The sequence below is a fragment of the Oxyura jamaicensis genome, chromosome 1 (genome assembly GCF_011077185.1).
Source record: "Oxyura jamaicensis isolate SHBP4307 breed ruddy duck chromosome 1, BPBGC_Ojam_1.0, whole genome shotgun sequence".
Taxonomy (NCBI): domain Eukaryota; kingdom Metazoa; phylum Chordata; class Aves; order Anseriformes; family Anatidae; genus Oxyura; species Oxyura jamaicensis.
Window position 1 is genome coordinate 985216 of NC_048893.1, and position 15189 is coordinate 1000404.

A 15189-nucleotide genomic window follows, 5' to 3' on the forward strand; every position below is an offset into this window, starting at 1 on the left:
CTGGGGGGGGGGGGGGCACCGGGGGGATCAATGGGGCGGGGGGCGCAGGGCACGGGGGGGCACGGGAATGGGGTGCGAGGTTTATTGGGGTGCGCAGGGGGTGGGGGGCACGGGAAAGGGGTGCGAGGTTTATTGGGGTGCGCAGGGGGTGGGGGGCACGGGAATGGGGTGCGAGGTTTATTGGGGTGCGCAGGGGGTGGGGGGCACGGGAATGGGGTGCGAGGTTTATTGGGGTGCGCAGGGGGTGGGGGTGTATGGGAATGGGGTTCACGTATCGGGGTGCACAGGGCACCAGGGTGCTTGGGGATGGGGTACGCAATTTATTGGGGTGCACAGGGGATGGGGGTGCATGGGGGTCCACGATTATCAGTCTGCAGAGCACCAGGGTGCGTGGGAATGGGGTCCACAATTATCGGGGTGCACAGGGCACAAGGGTGCTTAGGAACGGGGTGCACGGTTTATTGGGGTGCACAGGGGTTGGGGGCGCATGGGAATGGGGTGTGGGGTGTATCGGGGTGCACAGAGCTCAAGGGTGCTTGGGATTGGGGTGCGAGGTTTATCGGGGTGCACAGGGGATAGGGGTGCATGGGAATGGGGTCCACGATGTATTGGGGTGCACAGGGCACCAGGGTGCTTGGGAATGGGGTGCGAGGTTTATTGGGGTGTGCAGGGAATAAGGGTGCAGGGAATGGGGTCCATGCTTTATCGGGGCGCACAGGGGATGGGGGTGCTTGGGAATGGGGTTCATGATGTATTGGGGTGCACAGGGCACCAGGGTGCACGGGAATGGGGTGTGCGGTTTATTGGGGTGCACAGGGAATGGGGGTGCATGGGAATGGGATCCACAGTTATCAAGGTATGCAAAGCACCAGGGTCCATGGGAATGGGGTGCATGGTTTATTGGGGTGCACAGGGGTTGGGAGCACATGGGAATGGGGTCCACGATTATCAGGGTGCACAGAGCACAAGGGTGCGTGGTTTATCGGGGTGCACAAGGGGTGGGGGGGCATGGGAATGGGGTCCACGATTATCGGGGTGTGCAGGGCACCAGGGTGCATAGGACTGGGGTGCGCAGTGTATCGGGGTGCAGGGGAAGCAGGGTGCACAGGGCTGGGGCATGCAGTGTCGGGGTGCACAGGGCAGAGGTGCATGGGAATGGGGTGCGTGCTTTATTGGGGTGCATGGTGTACTGGGATGGGGAGCGTATGGGGATGGGGTGCATGGTGGATGTGGGGTGCAGGGGCTGCAGTGTATTGGGGTGCACAGGGTTGGGGTGTGCAGTGTATTGGGGTGTGTGATATATTGGGGTGCACAGGGGATGCAGGTACGTGGGGATCTGGGATGCATGGGAATGGGGTGCAAGAATTATTGGGGTGCTGGGGCACACAGACACGGGCTGCGTGGTGTCCTGGGGCGCGCGGGGCATCAAGGGCGCAACAGGGACCAGAGTGCACAGTGTATTGGGGTACACAGGAACTGGGATCCGTGGGCATCTGGGGTGCGAAGGGAACAGGGTGCACCAGGTGTATCAGGTACACAGGAACTGGGGTGCACAGAGAGCAGGGTGCTTGGTTTTGGGGGCACATGGGGCTGAGTTAAATGGAGCTGGGGGTACACAGGACCCGAAGAGCACGCAGAACCCAGGGGTAAGCAGGTTATGAGGTTTCTGGGGGCCAGGTCCCTGGGATGTCCCTTTCTGAGCTGGGGACAGCCCCCAGCTGAGCAGAGGGGAGGCTTTTCTTGAGGAACAGCCATTTTTGGGTCAAAAAAATAAAACTGCACAGGAGGCTTTAGCATGTGAGCATAACCGAGTGCTGAGAGCTTCACTGTTCCTCCTCGGTATCGTTTGTGCAAATCCCAATTAATTAAATTAGTGATGTTGAAGCACAAGAAAAACCCAAACAGCTGTTTGAAAAGGTGAACCCAATTAATCCAGGAACCAAATGAGCCATTTTGTTGTTGTCAGTCACCGGGGGAAAATCTGCATCTCCCCAGGGGGCAGAGGCAGAAGGAACAGTCAGCTCTTACATTTGGCTCATGCCAAAAAAGAGCAGCCCGCAGAGAAGTGACAGCGCCTGTCCTGAGCCCATCACAAATCCCAGTTCCCCTTCCGTGTGCATGACGTAGGCTGGCAGAACAAAGTTCAACACGAAAAACATGGAACACAAATGTATTTTCATAACACGCAGTACGCTTGGCTCCAGTGACAGCCCCGTGTCATTCTCCCTCCTCGATGTACAAATGTTTTTTTTGGCATTTACAGTAACACCGGGGTCAGGTGGTCGCTGAGACAGAGAGGGGAACGAGGCGACATCCTTGCCTTAAGCCCACAAAAACCATCAGCAATGAATTTTTCTCCCTGTTTATAAAAAAAAAATATGTACACTTCTGAAACCCTGCTTTGCCAGAGCCCGAAACAGATTCTCCACCCCCTCCCACATAAAAAAAAGCTTTTTTTTTTTTGGGCAAATATTCCAGGAACCCTTCATTGAAACAAATGCTAGTGTTTTTCCCCCAAAAGTCCATTCCGAAGCGGGGCCGGCTTTATACGGCCTGGTCTCACACCGAGATGCTGAAGCTGCGCGCCAGGCTGTATGGCCCCCAGAAGAAGTTACTGGCAAAAAAAGCTGATGAGAGAAGTTAAAAAACTAATAAATAATTAAAAAAATTAAGAAGCCAAGGCAGGGGAATGTCGCGGTTGTTCTCAAGATGCCCACAGTGTTTCATAGCTCATAAGACAGTCACATGTACCTGGCATGCTTATTTTGCTTATAAAAATAAAAATATATTTAAAAAGACACCTTACGTACTGAAAGCAGCGGGGTTTTCTCTTTCCATCTGCAACACAGAGACCTGACACAGCTGGCAGGGTCACAGCACCCAATGAGGGCAGCAGTCAGGGATAAAAATTCATGTTTTTTTTATCATCCTTAATAATAGCAACGAAAACGGATCTGGCAGGGAATGGTACACGCAACACAAACAGCAAAGGGCCTGCTAAGCGGGACTCAGGTGAACGGCTGGAAAGAGAAAACCTGCCTGGAATCCGTACGTAAGAACATTTCAACAGCAAAACATTTTAAAGAACACGTTCACAAAACCCGCGGAGGAATTACAAACGCTTCCCCTCTACCCACAGAGCAGAGCTTGTATTATCTTGTTTCAGAGAACGTCTGGGTTCAAGTCAACGACGTAACAATCCTGCTCGGGTTGTCTTGCCAGAGAAGCCAGATCAGATCGTCGCTCTTCTGGCCTGGAATCCCACCAGAGATGTTGTTATTCTCCAAAAATCCACAGCACGTTGACTCCCGACAAGCCAAGATTTACACGCCTGCACAAACCAAGCAATCACAAGAAAATGCAAGTCAGTAGAAGTGCCTGTTTAAAGCAGACATTGGTTACAGAAAATAACGCTGCCACTTCCACAGTTCAGCCTTTCACCGCGCCGGCAGGTGCCGTGCTCTGCCCCGCAGCAAGCAGAGCACTTCCAGAACAAAGAGCTCTGAACAGAGGGCAGGTCAGGACGCCGCTTTGATGGCCCCGGTGGCTCTCAGGGTATACTCCAGCCATGACTTGTTGCGCCAAAAACAAGAGGTTATGGCACCGTGGTAGTATTTGTCCCCGGTTTATAAACAGCGGAGCACCTCAGGCCAGAAAGCAGCAGTCTGGCACCGACTCAACGACGTTTTCCAGCAGCACAAGACCAAGAAAAGCACAAACCCTTCCCCCCCGCCACAGCCTCACACAAATACAACGTACCTCATTTGAATTAAAAGCTGTTATTTCAAATGAGGTGACTTTAATATCATTAATATTGTCGCAATTTCAGTCCGAAGGCACTTCCAACAGGACACCTGGCATCTCATCCACAGCACCGTGACGCAGCGCTGGGTACTCACCCGAGCATCCCGGATTCTTTTGTCTTGATGATGTACAGAAACATGAGCAAGGTGTGGAACATGTTGTTTCTGCCCTGGGTCCACAGAAAGAGAAAAGGGAGGAGAAACCACGTCACTGATGAGGAATCCCACCAATACTTCAGACAAGAAGCAGCTACAATACGGACATCCCAAAATGGCATCGCAGGGTGTGCTGTCGGGCTCCCGGCCTTAACACTTTACTTCTTTCCACTAGGCAAATCACAGAAGAAAAGTGTTTTTTGCTGGAGTGTTATCCCCAAACACTCAGAAAGCAGAGGTCCAGCTCCAACCAGGGCTCAGTATCAAATCCAAATTTGTACCATTTCACTGTTTCCATTTGGAAACTGAAAGCTTGCCCCCAGAATTCCTACAGACAAGCACCAGGCACTGATGGTGATGCACTTCACAGATTACATGGCCTTTTTTTAATTATTATTCTAAAAACAAACAAGCAAGCAAGCAAGCAAAGAAGCTACTGCCTAGGTACGTACAAACCTCAAAATAGGTATCCCAGGTATTATTTAGTGGCAGACTAAGTACTACGTAGTGCTCAAGGACCAAGCGAACGTTTGCTTTCTGCACTGAGAATGCAAACAGTCAACGTGTGGCTAGCTCCTAAAAACATCTTAAAGCAGAGGAAGAAAAGCCAGTGTGCTGACACTTCTCTGACAGCAGAACACTACCAGCCCTGTACCTTGGGCAGGCTGTAGACTTGGCGCTGGTAGATCAGCTCGTAGTGAGGTGGGTTGATGCTGCTTTGGTAGATGCAAAACACGTTTCCATTTGAAGTGTCTGGGAATGAAAAAATTAAAGAGAAAACGGGGATTTCAAGGGGGCTGCCGTGGTCCAGGCAGCAAGCTTAGCGAGCATGCTGCGAATGCCAGTACCTGATTTATCTGGCATTTGAATGAAGTGCTGGGAAGTGAAGGTTCTGCCATCGGGATACTTGGGGTGAGGGGGCAGCCTGGAGTCAAGGTAAGTGCAGAACGCGTGCATAATGATCTAGGGAAACACAAACAGACCGCACTCAGTGGCCTGAAAGAGACAAAGCGCTAGGATACCTGCCCTTTCTTTCCCTTAGCTCAGGCACTTGATAGTCTCTGGTTGCAACACGGACTGAACCCCGCTGTTTAGGACCATTTAAGCACCATTTCAGTGTCCAGGCCTGCCGCTGGGGTGAGGACAAGCTGATTTTTTTCTAGTCAACGAAACAGCGTCAGGCACGACGTGATGAACCGAGGCTGCATGTCAGGAGCTCAGCTCACACGCAAGTAACTTTAGCCTGGCGTCTCGCAGAATTTGGTAAACTCACAGATCTTATGAGCATATTTGGGCCACAAACTACAAGCCCTCTGCTTCAGCGATGGCTTTTCTTCTAGCTGCAAGCTTTGGCTTCGAAGGGCAGATGCAATTAAATTGCAGTTTTGCAAACACTACCCCTTGCCTAGGAAATGTCTCCTTTTTCCTCAAAACAGGAGAAACAAAAATAATTGGAGAAACCCGAGATGCCCATGAGCCTTACTCACTATGCTCAGATTTTGGAATAAAGTCCTAGGAAGAATATCTTAGTACCCAACAGCGAGAACGCTGCACGTTCTGCATGTTTTAACCCAATTCCCAACATTTTACAATGCGATCAGCTGCGTAGTGATGCAACCAGGATTGTTACCGTGTTCCTCTAAAGACTTACTGGCCACTACCTCCAAAATCCATGCTGGCAGCAACCCACTTAAAGCAGCTGTACTGAGTTGTCTTCAAAAACTTACAGCAGAGTCGGTGGGCAGGTCAGTGTCCCACTTACGGCCTTTGAAATCCCCTCCTCCATTCCATCGGAAGGAGCTCATGCATCCGCCCTGAGAAAGCTCTGAAAGCAACAAGATTCATTCAGTCACTGGGGGTAGAAAGTATGTGGGACCGGTATTCTGTGCTCCTTTCAGGGACTTCAGGCATATTTACAGCATACAACAGAGGAAAATAACTAATGAAATGCTTGTAAAGATAGAAATGTAGGGGGAGCAAATTTACAGACCAACTTTTATTTGTAATTCACGAAGGGATTCAATCCAGCACTTTACAGCCCCAGCATGCAGGAGGAACACAAGACAAAGCTTTCAAAACCATGACAAACAGCTACATCCAAGTCCTGCAGCATGACATTGCTATAAAAAGAGAGGGCTGTGAAGACGTCTCTCCCACTTACAAGCAGCTCTCATCCCTGGGGTGCTTCAGTGGAGATGTGCAGACATCAGTGTCCCACAGCAGCAGCACCTGACTGCAGGAACTGAAGTCTTTTAACGTTAGCGCAGCGACACCACGCACCTTTGATCCTTTCGACCAGGTATTCCTGGATGGGTGTGAGATCCAGGTACTGCACGAGAGTGTTCAGGGTTGGAACGAGTGGAGCTTTGACGAGCGCTGCGTGCTTCAGGCTGCTGATGCTGGCAGCTGCAACACAACAACAGCCAGCACCCATCAGCGGCCTCCCTTACCAGGCCCTCTACAAAGAGCTCTCCTTTCTGGCCCACCATTTGAAGTCCCAGAAATGTTTAACGTGTGACACAGCACCCTAAACACGCCACTCAAGGGCAGTGAAGTGACATGACCGCGTGTAAAAGCTACAAAGAACCAACGTCCACCTCGAAGAGCACAGGGAGAGTAACCAGGTGCAGGTGATCACTTTTCCCCAGGCCTCACAACAGCAGCAGCAGCAGCACCTTGCCAGCTTGATGAAAGGAATGACGTGAAACAAAGCCCACACCAACATACAACGGAAACGGAACAATAACCTCCAGCAGATTTAATTTAAATGGCACCCATTCGATGCCCCAGCTACGGAGCAGCCCTCCATCAACCACCCCCCGGAACCCCAAAGCTCCTGCTGCATCCTACCTCCGATCTGCAGCTCCGGACACCCCATTCTTCTCAGCTGAGTGTTCACAGACTCGATCTCATTGACGAGCCGCACGAGAATGGTTTCATTAATCCACTAGGAAAGAAAAATTAAAAGTCAAAAGCTCAGAAGCAACAAGAATACCTGAAAAAATAACAAACACACTCAGCTCACACTCCAGTCATCCTTGTTACAACCACAAAAATGCTTACCAACAGCAACACCGACACCAACCAAGGAGCAGAGCAAATAAATGCCAACTTAGGCTGAACTTCAATGCCTAATACCTTCGGAAAGGCCCGAAAAATCAAGGTAAAGGAGTTAGGAAAGCAAGTTTCTAGTGAGTCCCAGATAAAGCTTTTCTGAACAATGGGGAACGGGCTGTGACGGAGTACAGACCTTTATCCATAAAGATAATTTATACTGCGGTGGGTCAACTCCCTCCCCAGGCGGTTTCAGGAAAACAAGGAGCTGATAACCACCCCACGTGGTATTGGTACGTGACGGGACTGGGGAAGTGAAGCAAGCTGGCCCTGCTTTTGTGAGAAGATGCTCAGGGATCTCACACAAGTCTTTACTTTTCACCCATCTCCCTACTGTTTTTTTAACGAGCAAAACCACATCCTTGATAGATGTTAATGACTATAGGGGATTCACAGGGAGATTTACTAATTACATTGCCATCGCGTGCAATTAAATCTCTGCTATAGCAGGTCCTAGTGATAAGATCAAGAGTTTTAGCTTTTACTTTCATTACATTGCTCAGGACTGTCAGAAAAAGTCAGCTTGTGGGTTGGAATTTTCCATGCTTTGAGCCCAGAAGAACAAGTTTGAAAGGCTGCAGAAACAATAACTCAGCCATCTGAGCTCCCAAAAGGAAAACCAAATCTTGCCCTATCTAAGATGCTTTAGCTTGCCATTCAAAGGAGGCTAAACTTTACAGCTGCGTAACTTTCAGGACACAAAGCACCTAGGCCAGGTCGCAAACACATCTCGGTACTCCCCTCCTCCAAGCATGCTGTCTTTATCTCCTTGCACAAGCCCACCCCAGCCCCAAGCAGAGGGTGCGATTCCTCCCGCCGCCCTAGGCACACAGGGAGGTGGAGGCGCTTTGCCACTCCTCTCCGCTTGTTTTTAAAAGCCGCACGGTCCTCGGGGACAGGACTTACGTTTCTGAACTTGGCGGTCCAGGAATCAAGGTGATTAAGGACCTGTCGATTCATCGTCACCCGTGCCCAAACCTATTGAAAAGACATTATTAGATGCTGAAACCAACGGACTTTCGAGGGACTACAATATTTTCGGATACCAACTATTGCACACAACTCAAATCACGTTCCCAAATTCACAGAAGTCTGCTGGCTGGATCATGACTCCTACAGCAGCTTCAATACCACACTCCAGCTCTTTATTCACGGGACAATACCCTTGCAGGACACCAAATTCAGTTTTAAGCTCTCAGCTCTACTAAGATAACATTGGTCTGAACTGTGGGATAGATTTGAAAGGTATTTGAATTAGGAAGCTGGATTATGTTTAGGTAAAAAAGTAAAAAATGATCAAATTTAATTGAAGACAAAAATGTTACTTCTTCAAATCAGACTTCTATGAGACCCTCGTGTGAAGGAGAAGGTTTTATATCCTTCAGATATACAGAGTACACACAAATATACAGATCCACTTCAAGTCAATTCTTACGTCACAAATATATTTGATCCAGAGCACTCCTTGCTTTCCAAGGGAGAAATCATTTTTCAACTACAACTTGGAATTTATTTGTTTGTTTTAGACCTGGTTCTTTCTCTTGGCTACCTCACTGCTGGATTTACCTCTTCTGCAGCCTGTTTCGAGCTCAGATCAACTTCATCTTTGTGTGCTGATGGAGCCTGGGGCCTGCAAGCCAGCTGGTACTGGAACTTTCTGAGAATCTGCGCGTAGTCTCCCATGAAACGGCTGTAGTTCCAAAAAGTTGGGCTGCTGGAAGGAGAGCTGGAGTCTGAACTTCCTGGAACAAACCACGCATTAACAGGTCAGGTACAATGACGGCCAAGTAACTCTGCAAGCAACAGCACAGGCAGTAGGTCAGCGGAGCAAGGCTTGGACTAGAGACCCAGACGGGAATGACCCTGAACACACACTGAAGCCAGTTTGCCTAAACACTGATTTCATTCTTTATCAGAGGCATTGTCCCTGCCCAGGACAAGAACTGCCTGCAGGTAATTCACTCTTGGCCTGGAATGCCTTCTCCCCAAGATATACCTCTCATCGAGGGCCTAAAGCATTTGCTCATGCTCTCCCACAGCCAGCTCACGCTCAGACATCATCCATCAGCACACACTTCGATGAAGCCCACTCCTCGGCTCAGCAGCACTTAGCCCACCCAAAGGATTTGAGATCCTAGACAACGGGATAGAAGGAGCTGGGAGGAAACTTTCTGAAGATCCTAAGCCCTAGGGATGTGTAGCAATTACGGAGTTCTACCTCACGTCTTAATTACTCAGTAAAAGCCTAAACTTTTCAGCCTTTACCAGGTTCCCAGGTGATACCACACACGGCTTGGGTTTAGTTTCTAGTGCTTTTTGCTGCAGTCCTTCACCACTTTCTTCACCTGCAAAAGCACCTCTTGCATCCAAGCAACGCCTTCTCCTTGCCAAGCTTTCCAGCCCAAATCGTTCTATTTATTTACCCAGTTGCACTCGGCGCTGCTTCTCTTCTTCTCTTCGAAGGAAGGCGTCCAGTGACTTGATGTCTGTTATGTAGTCTTCTTTGGCAGTAGGAGAATTATACAGAATAGGTGAGGAGCGGTACCGAGACCTCAGCCCTCCGCTCTCCATCGGTCTGACACTCGCAGGGTGTGGTGATGGAGGAGATGGGATGAAGCCGTACACCTTTGGCAAAGAAAAGCAAACAGTTGTGGCATAGAAGACAGAATTTCACTTTGACTTACAAACCACATTAATGTAAAAGACTCTTGGTCAGTTGTGTGTTTTTTTTTTTAGCTGCTTTGGCTAAAAAACCTGATGGCTAGCAACGTGATGCGCATCTACAAGAAGGGCCGGAGGGTAGACCTGGGGAACTATAGGCCTGTTAATTTAACATCAGTGCCAGGGAAGCTCATGGAGCAGATTATCTTGATCATCATCATGTGGCACTTACAGTGCAAGCAGGCGATCAGGCCTAGTCAGTATGGGTTTATGAAGGGCAGGTCCTGCTTGACAAACCTGATCTCCTTCTATGACAAGGTGACACGCTTAGTGGATGAGGGAAAGGCTGTGGACGTGGTCTACCTTGACTTCAGTAAGGCTTTTGACACCGTTTCCCCACAGCATTCTCCTCAGGAAACTGGCTGCTCATGCCTTGGACTGGCGCACACTTCGTTGGGTTAAGAGCTGGCTGGATGGCCGGGCCCAGAGAGTTGTGGTGAATGGAGTCAAATCCAGTTGGAGGCCGGTCACCAGTGGAGTCCCCCAGGGCTCGGTACTGGGACCAGTCCTCTTTAATGATCTCGATGAGGGGATCAAGTGTGCCCTCAGCAAGTTTGCAGATGACACCAAGTTAGGTGCGTGTGTCGATCTGCTTGAGGGTAGGAAGGCTCTGCAGAAGGATCTGGATAGGCTGGGCTGATGGGCCGAGGCCAACGGTATGAAGTTCAACAAGGCCAAGTGCTGGGTCCTGCACCTGGGGGACAACAACCCCAAGCAGAGCTACAGGCTGGGAGATGAGGGGTTGGAAAGCTGCCTGGCAGAGAAGGACCTGGGAGTGTTGGTTGACAGTCGGCTGAATATGAGCCAGCAGTGTGCTCAGGTGGCCAAGAAGGCCAGCAGCATCCTGGCTTGGATAAGAAGCAGCGTGGCCAGCAGGGCCAGGGAAGTGATTGTCCCCCTGTACTCGGCTCTGGTGAGGCCGCACCTCGAGTACTGCGTTCAGGTTTGGGCCCCTTGCTACAAGAAGGACGTGGAGGTGCTCGAGCAAGTCCAGAGAAGGGCTACGAAGCTGGTGAGGGGTCTGGAGAACAAGGCTTACGAGGAGTGGCTGAGGGAGCTGGGACTGTTCAGCCTGGAGAAGAGGAGGCTCAGGGGCGACCTTATTGCACTCCCCAGGTACCTGAAGGGAGGCTGTAGCGAGGTGGGGGTTGGTCTGTTCTCCCACGGGCCTGGGGACAGGACGAGGGGGAATGGGCTCAAGTTGCGCCAGGGGAGGTTTAGGTTGGATATGAGGAAGAACTTCTTTCCTGAACGGGTTGTTGGGCACTGGAATAGGCTGCCCAGGGAAGTGGTTGAGTCCCCATCCCTGGAAGGCCTTTAATAGATGTTTAGATGTAGAGCTCAGGGCTATGGTTTAGTGGAGGACTTGTTAGTGTTAGGTCAGAGGTTGGACTCGGTGATCTTGGAGTCCTCTTCCAACCTAGATGATTCTGTGATTCTGTATTTGCATTTTAGTTTCTTATTTTTGCTTTGTCCTGAAACAAACCAGCTACTCTCAAATAAAGCGAAAGCAGAGAAAGAGGACACAAATCCTGATATGACAAGTTTACATCCACCTTACGAATGGAACAAAACTACGTATGCACAACTCTGCTACCTGCTGCTCACCTGCCACAGCAAAACACGAGGACACAACCAGCAAATCCAACCTTCACATTTTGGAGCTGCCGTTCTCCTTACCTTGCTGTAGCTGCTGCTCGGTGAATAGCTGACGTTACTGCCGTAGGAAAAGCTGTTGTTTGACAGCGCCTGCAGCTGAGGGCTGTACCCTGGGATACAACCAGCAGCAAACTTCGGGCTGGTTCTTGGGGAGCGGGACGGGCTGTAACTCAGCACGCTCTGGCCCTGGATAGGAGAAGGCGTCGAAGAAGGGGCTTTCTTTGCCGCCAGCTCACGGGGTGGGGTTGTCTGTACCACTGCAAAAGGAAAAACAGAACTCCTGTTGGGAATGCAGCAGCCCCAAGCTTTCCTCCTCCCTCTAAATGCACACACATCATGCTATCAGAAGGCAATTTCGTTAAGATGCTAGAAAGAGCATTACAAAGACCTGACCCCTGCAAAACTCTGCACTCGAGCCACTGACAGAAGAAAAGGGAAGGCCCAAACTATAGGATTTGTACTGTGCTGTGGTCACGGCTCTCAATGTCACAATTCAGTTAATGCTACCAGGCACCATCCATCACCTGTTTCATCAGCTCCTCTGCCTGCATACTTTGCACATCTCTAGCGTATGGAATCTCTTCACATATCTACAAATAATCCGTGAGCTGTGGTGATACAGCACTACTCCCATCCACGGACCTTTCTGTAGGGCCACACCACTCAATGAGCATTCTGCTCCTGCTCTATTTCCCTTGTCAGGTTCTGCTGCACTTTAGAAAGTTGCCGTGATGTTCATCACCTTGCTGAGTGACTGCTCTCCAGGCTGTCGCTTTCAGACTTCACACCAACACCTGTCTGTCCCTCTAATCTGGTTCACGTCACAGTACTAGGATAGGAAAATTCAATAGAAACCTGCACTCTCTCTCTTGCTCCTGGTCCCTCGTAGAGGTTACAAATTCCTTCTCCAGCCTCACACTATTTCGTTTTTGGGAAGTTCAGCAGCAGCCCACTGTCCTGCCCTTTATTGCTGTGTGTTTCCCCTCCGGGTCTCACAAACACTCCAATTACCACTTGATGCTCTGAGTTTGAACAAGATGCAGCTAATTCAGCTTACTGCTCGTGGCAGAAGGGGTCGTTCCGAGCTCACTTCACTACAGAATCGGGCACCAGAGGAAGGCAGCCAGAGACACTCCTCACACCCACCTGCATTCTGCAACCCCAGCAGGCTCTGCTGTCCGGGGCTCATCACCCAGCTCGTTGGTGCCGCCGTGTATTTGAAGTACCTCCAGAAATCAACTGCGGCATTCAGGCTGAACAGCGACACAAGTGCAAATTCTAGAAGAAAACACAGAAGCTGTTATGATACCGGGTAGTTGGAGCACGGGGAGTAAAACAAGTTTGTGCTTTGGAAGAAAAAGGAACATGCTCATGAAAAATGTCATTACCAGTGCCTCAGGTAAGTACCAGCTCGGGCAAGGGTGTCAGATTTCTTCACCTTCTTACACAAGAAACATCGGAGGTCATTTTTCTTTCTACGCTGACATTAATTTATATGGATAAAGATATTTTTCATGGAAGCTTTTTTTCCCAAAAAGGACAAACTACTGCAATAGTTTCACACTTTCTCAAACACCTTCTGACAAATCATCTGTCCCTCATCTCGTGATTTTTCTCTCCCTCTTGCTCCTTTTCATCCTCTAGGTTTACCGATCCATCTACCTTCGAGTCTGCTCACCTGAAACAAACTTGAAGTACTGGGAAACACCACGTGCACCCACAGTGCAACATAACAGTAAAATCTGCAGGGTTACCCAAAGCCTTTAACAGCAGACACATGAACCAGACCTAAGGGACCAAATGAGCTCTTCCTGCCCTTTCGAGATAGAACTAAGACAACTGTTGTCACCCTTCACTTGTCACTAAAAAAAGGATAGAATCCCAAAAGTTTAGTGGAAGAAAAACAAAGCTTAGGTTCAAAGAAAACAAAAAAGGAAAAAAAATGCAACGAAAATGCTGGCTTAAAAGGCTTAAAAACAACGTCTCTGTCAATAAAACTGGCAGGTGAAAAAAAAAAAGGAAGAGAACCCTGAAAATTGATTTAAATGCTGCAGCAACTCACCAATATACCAGAGTGGCCAGCAGGTTATGTTGTAATAGGAGCTTATGAGTTTTCCAGTCCTGAAAAGAAAACCAGGGAGTTACTTTTTAGCAGCAATTGGGTCCAAGGAAATACGTAGGGAAGGACAAAGCAGAATGCTTTGCTGGCTTGTAGCAGATATACCGATCAACACACATTTCAGTATATAGCATGCCTGCAACAGACACGTTAAGGAGTCCCCAGGCCAAGACCACCTTCCGGGCCTCAGTCTCCTTCCTCATCTTGATCATCCTGGCTTTGAGGGCAGTCGCTAGGCACTGGGCCAGTGTCGTTATCTGCAACAACAACCACAGAGGAATGACAGAATTTGTCAGCTTTTATACAGTAAGGTTCTTAGTTCAGTATACAATTAAAGAAAATGAGTAACCCAAAACAAGCTACGTAACTTGGCGTTACCTTTAGACTTTGAGTCGTTTAACGAATACAAAAAAGGGTACAGATTCTTTTTACCGTGTGCAAATAGTTTATATTTCTCTACTGAACTCTGCTGCCAGCACCATCACCTCCTTACTGCAAAGGCCTTTACTCCTCCGAGGTGCAGATGAAGGGAGACAGACAGAAGCCAGCCTCGTTTTTGAAAGGTAACATCCTGCAGAGGTAAAAGGCCAAGCTCCCGTCTTCTCCAAGCAAGGGAGAAGCTTTTCTAGGGAAAATTCCCACTCCTGTTGGGAGATAGAAGTATTTTCCGACCGTACAGCGGCCTCCTGTCAGTCAGGAGGACACCTTGCCACCTTTTAGGCCCAACAATGCCTCACGTGAAAGAAATAACACCGGGGACTTCTTCTGGTAGTCCTGCCACCAAAGTTTGCCATTCCAACCTGCCACTCGCTTAAACACTCGTTAAGTCGTTCTTCACTAGACGGGAACACAAACGATTTGGGGACAAATACTTCAACTGAACGTTGCTTCCTACCAAAATCCCGTTCCTGCTGCTTTGTGGTAAGGTTCAGAGGCGACGCAGGACCACGACTACTGGAAGAATTATACAAGAACACAGAATGTATATAAATACAGATAATACATATAAATATAATGAAATTATACAAGTTGCCTGGGATAGTTTGGGCAAGTTTTTCACGTGGTTTGAGCCCTGAGGTTTCTCTCCCTGCACTGAAAACAGCAGCAGCCCTGAGTACCTAAACATCTGCCCTTAACTTCCTTCTCACTTCCAAGCATCTCCCCTCTACCTACACCCTCCTGCAGCTCCCCCAAAAAGCAGAACCCACGCCAGAAAATAACAGAACCCCCAGAAAAGCAGAGCACCCCCCAAAAAGCAACCTACAAAAAGGAGACCCCCCCAAAAAGAACAGAACCCTCCCGAAAAGGCAGACCTCCCCAACAAAGCAGAAGCCCCCTCAAAAGCTGACCCCCCCCCAAAAGCAGACCCCCATCCCAAAAAACAGACCCTCCCCCCAAGCAGTAGAAGCCCTCCCAAAAAGCAACCCCCCCAAAAAAAGCAGATCTCCCCCAAAAAACCGAAATCCCCCAAAAAGCAGCCCCCCAGAAAAAAGCAGACCTCCCCCCAAAAGAGCTTCCCCTAGAAAAAAAGGAGATCGACCCACAAAGGCAACCCCCCCAAAAAATAGCAGAACCCCCAATAAGGAGACGCCTCCAAAAAAGCAGAATCCCCCCCCA

General features: G+C 49.4%; 1 protein-coding gene across 1 annotated transcript; it reads right to left on the bottom strand.

The window, feature by feature from the left end:
• Positions 1-2154: 2154 nt before the first annotated feature.
• TMEM209 (transmembrane protein 209) lies at positions 2155-14537 on the bottom strand. The gene is made up of 15 exons (XM_035315779.1): positions 14468-14537; positions 13690-13829; positions 13516-13574; positions 12600-12731; positions 11475-11710; positions 9497-9698; positions 8640-8815; positions 7980-8051; positions 6810-6906; positions 6240-6365; positions 5687-5784; positions 4808-4922; positions 4615-4712; positions 3900-3973; positions 2155-3331 (listed from the first exon to the last, which is right to left on the bottom strand). Exons 2-15 carry the CDS (start codon positions 13782-13784, stop codon positions 3277-3279), a joined length of 1635 nt encoding a protein of 544 aa, XP_035171670.1. The 5' UTR covers positions 13785-13829; positions 14468-14537; the 3' UTR covers positions 2155-3276.
• Between the last annotated feature and the right edge of the window lie 652 nt (positions 14538-15189).

Excerpts from the sequence above, each read along its gene's own strand:
- TMEM209 (XM_035315779.1), bottom strand. The coding sequence starts at position 13,784 with ATGATCAAGATGAGGAAGGAGACTGAGGCCCGGAAGGTGGTCTTGGCC. Across the intron at positions 8,816-9,496 it reads GCAGCGCCGAGTGCAACTGG|GAAGTTCAGACTCCAGCTCT; the intron begins GTAAATAAATAG and ends GGTTTGTTCCAG. Across the intron at positions 4,923-5,686 it reads ACCTGCCCACCGACTCTGCT|ATCATTATGCACGCGTTCTG; the intron begins GTAAGTTTTTGA and ends GTGTTTCCCTAG.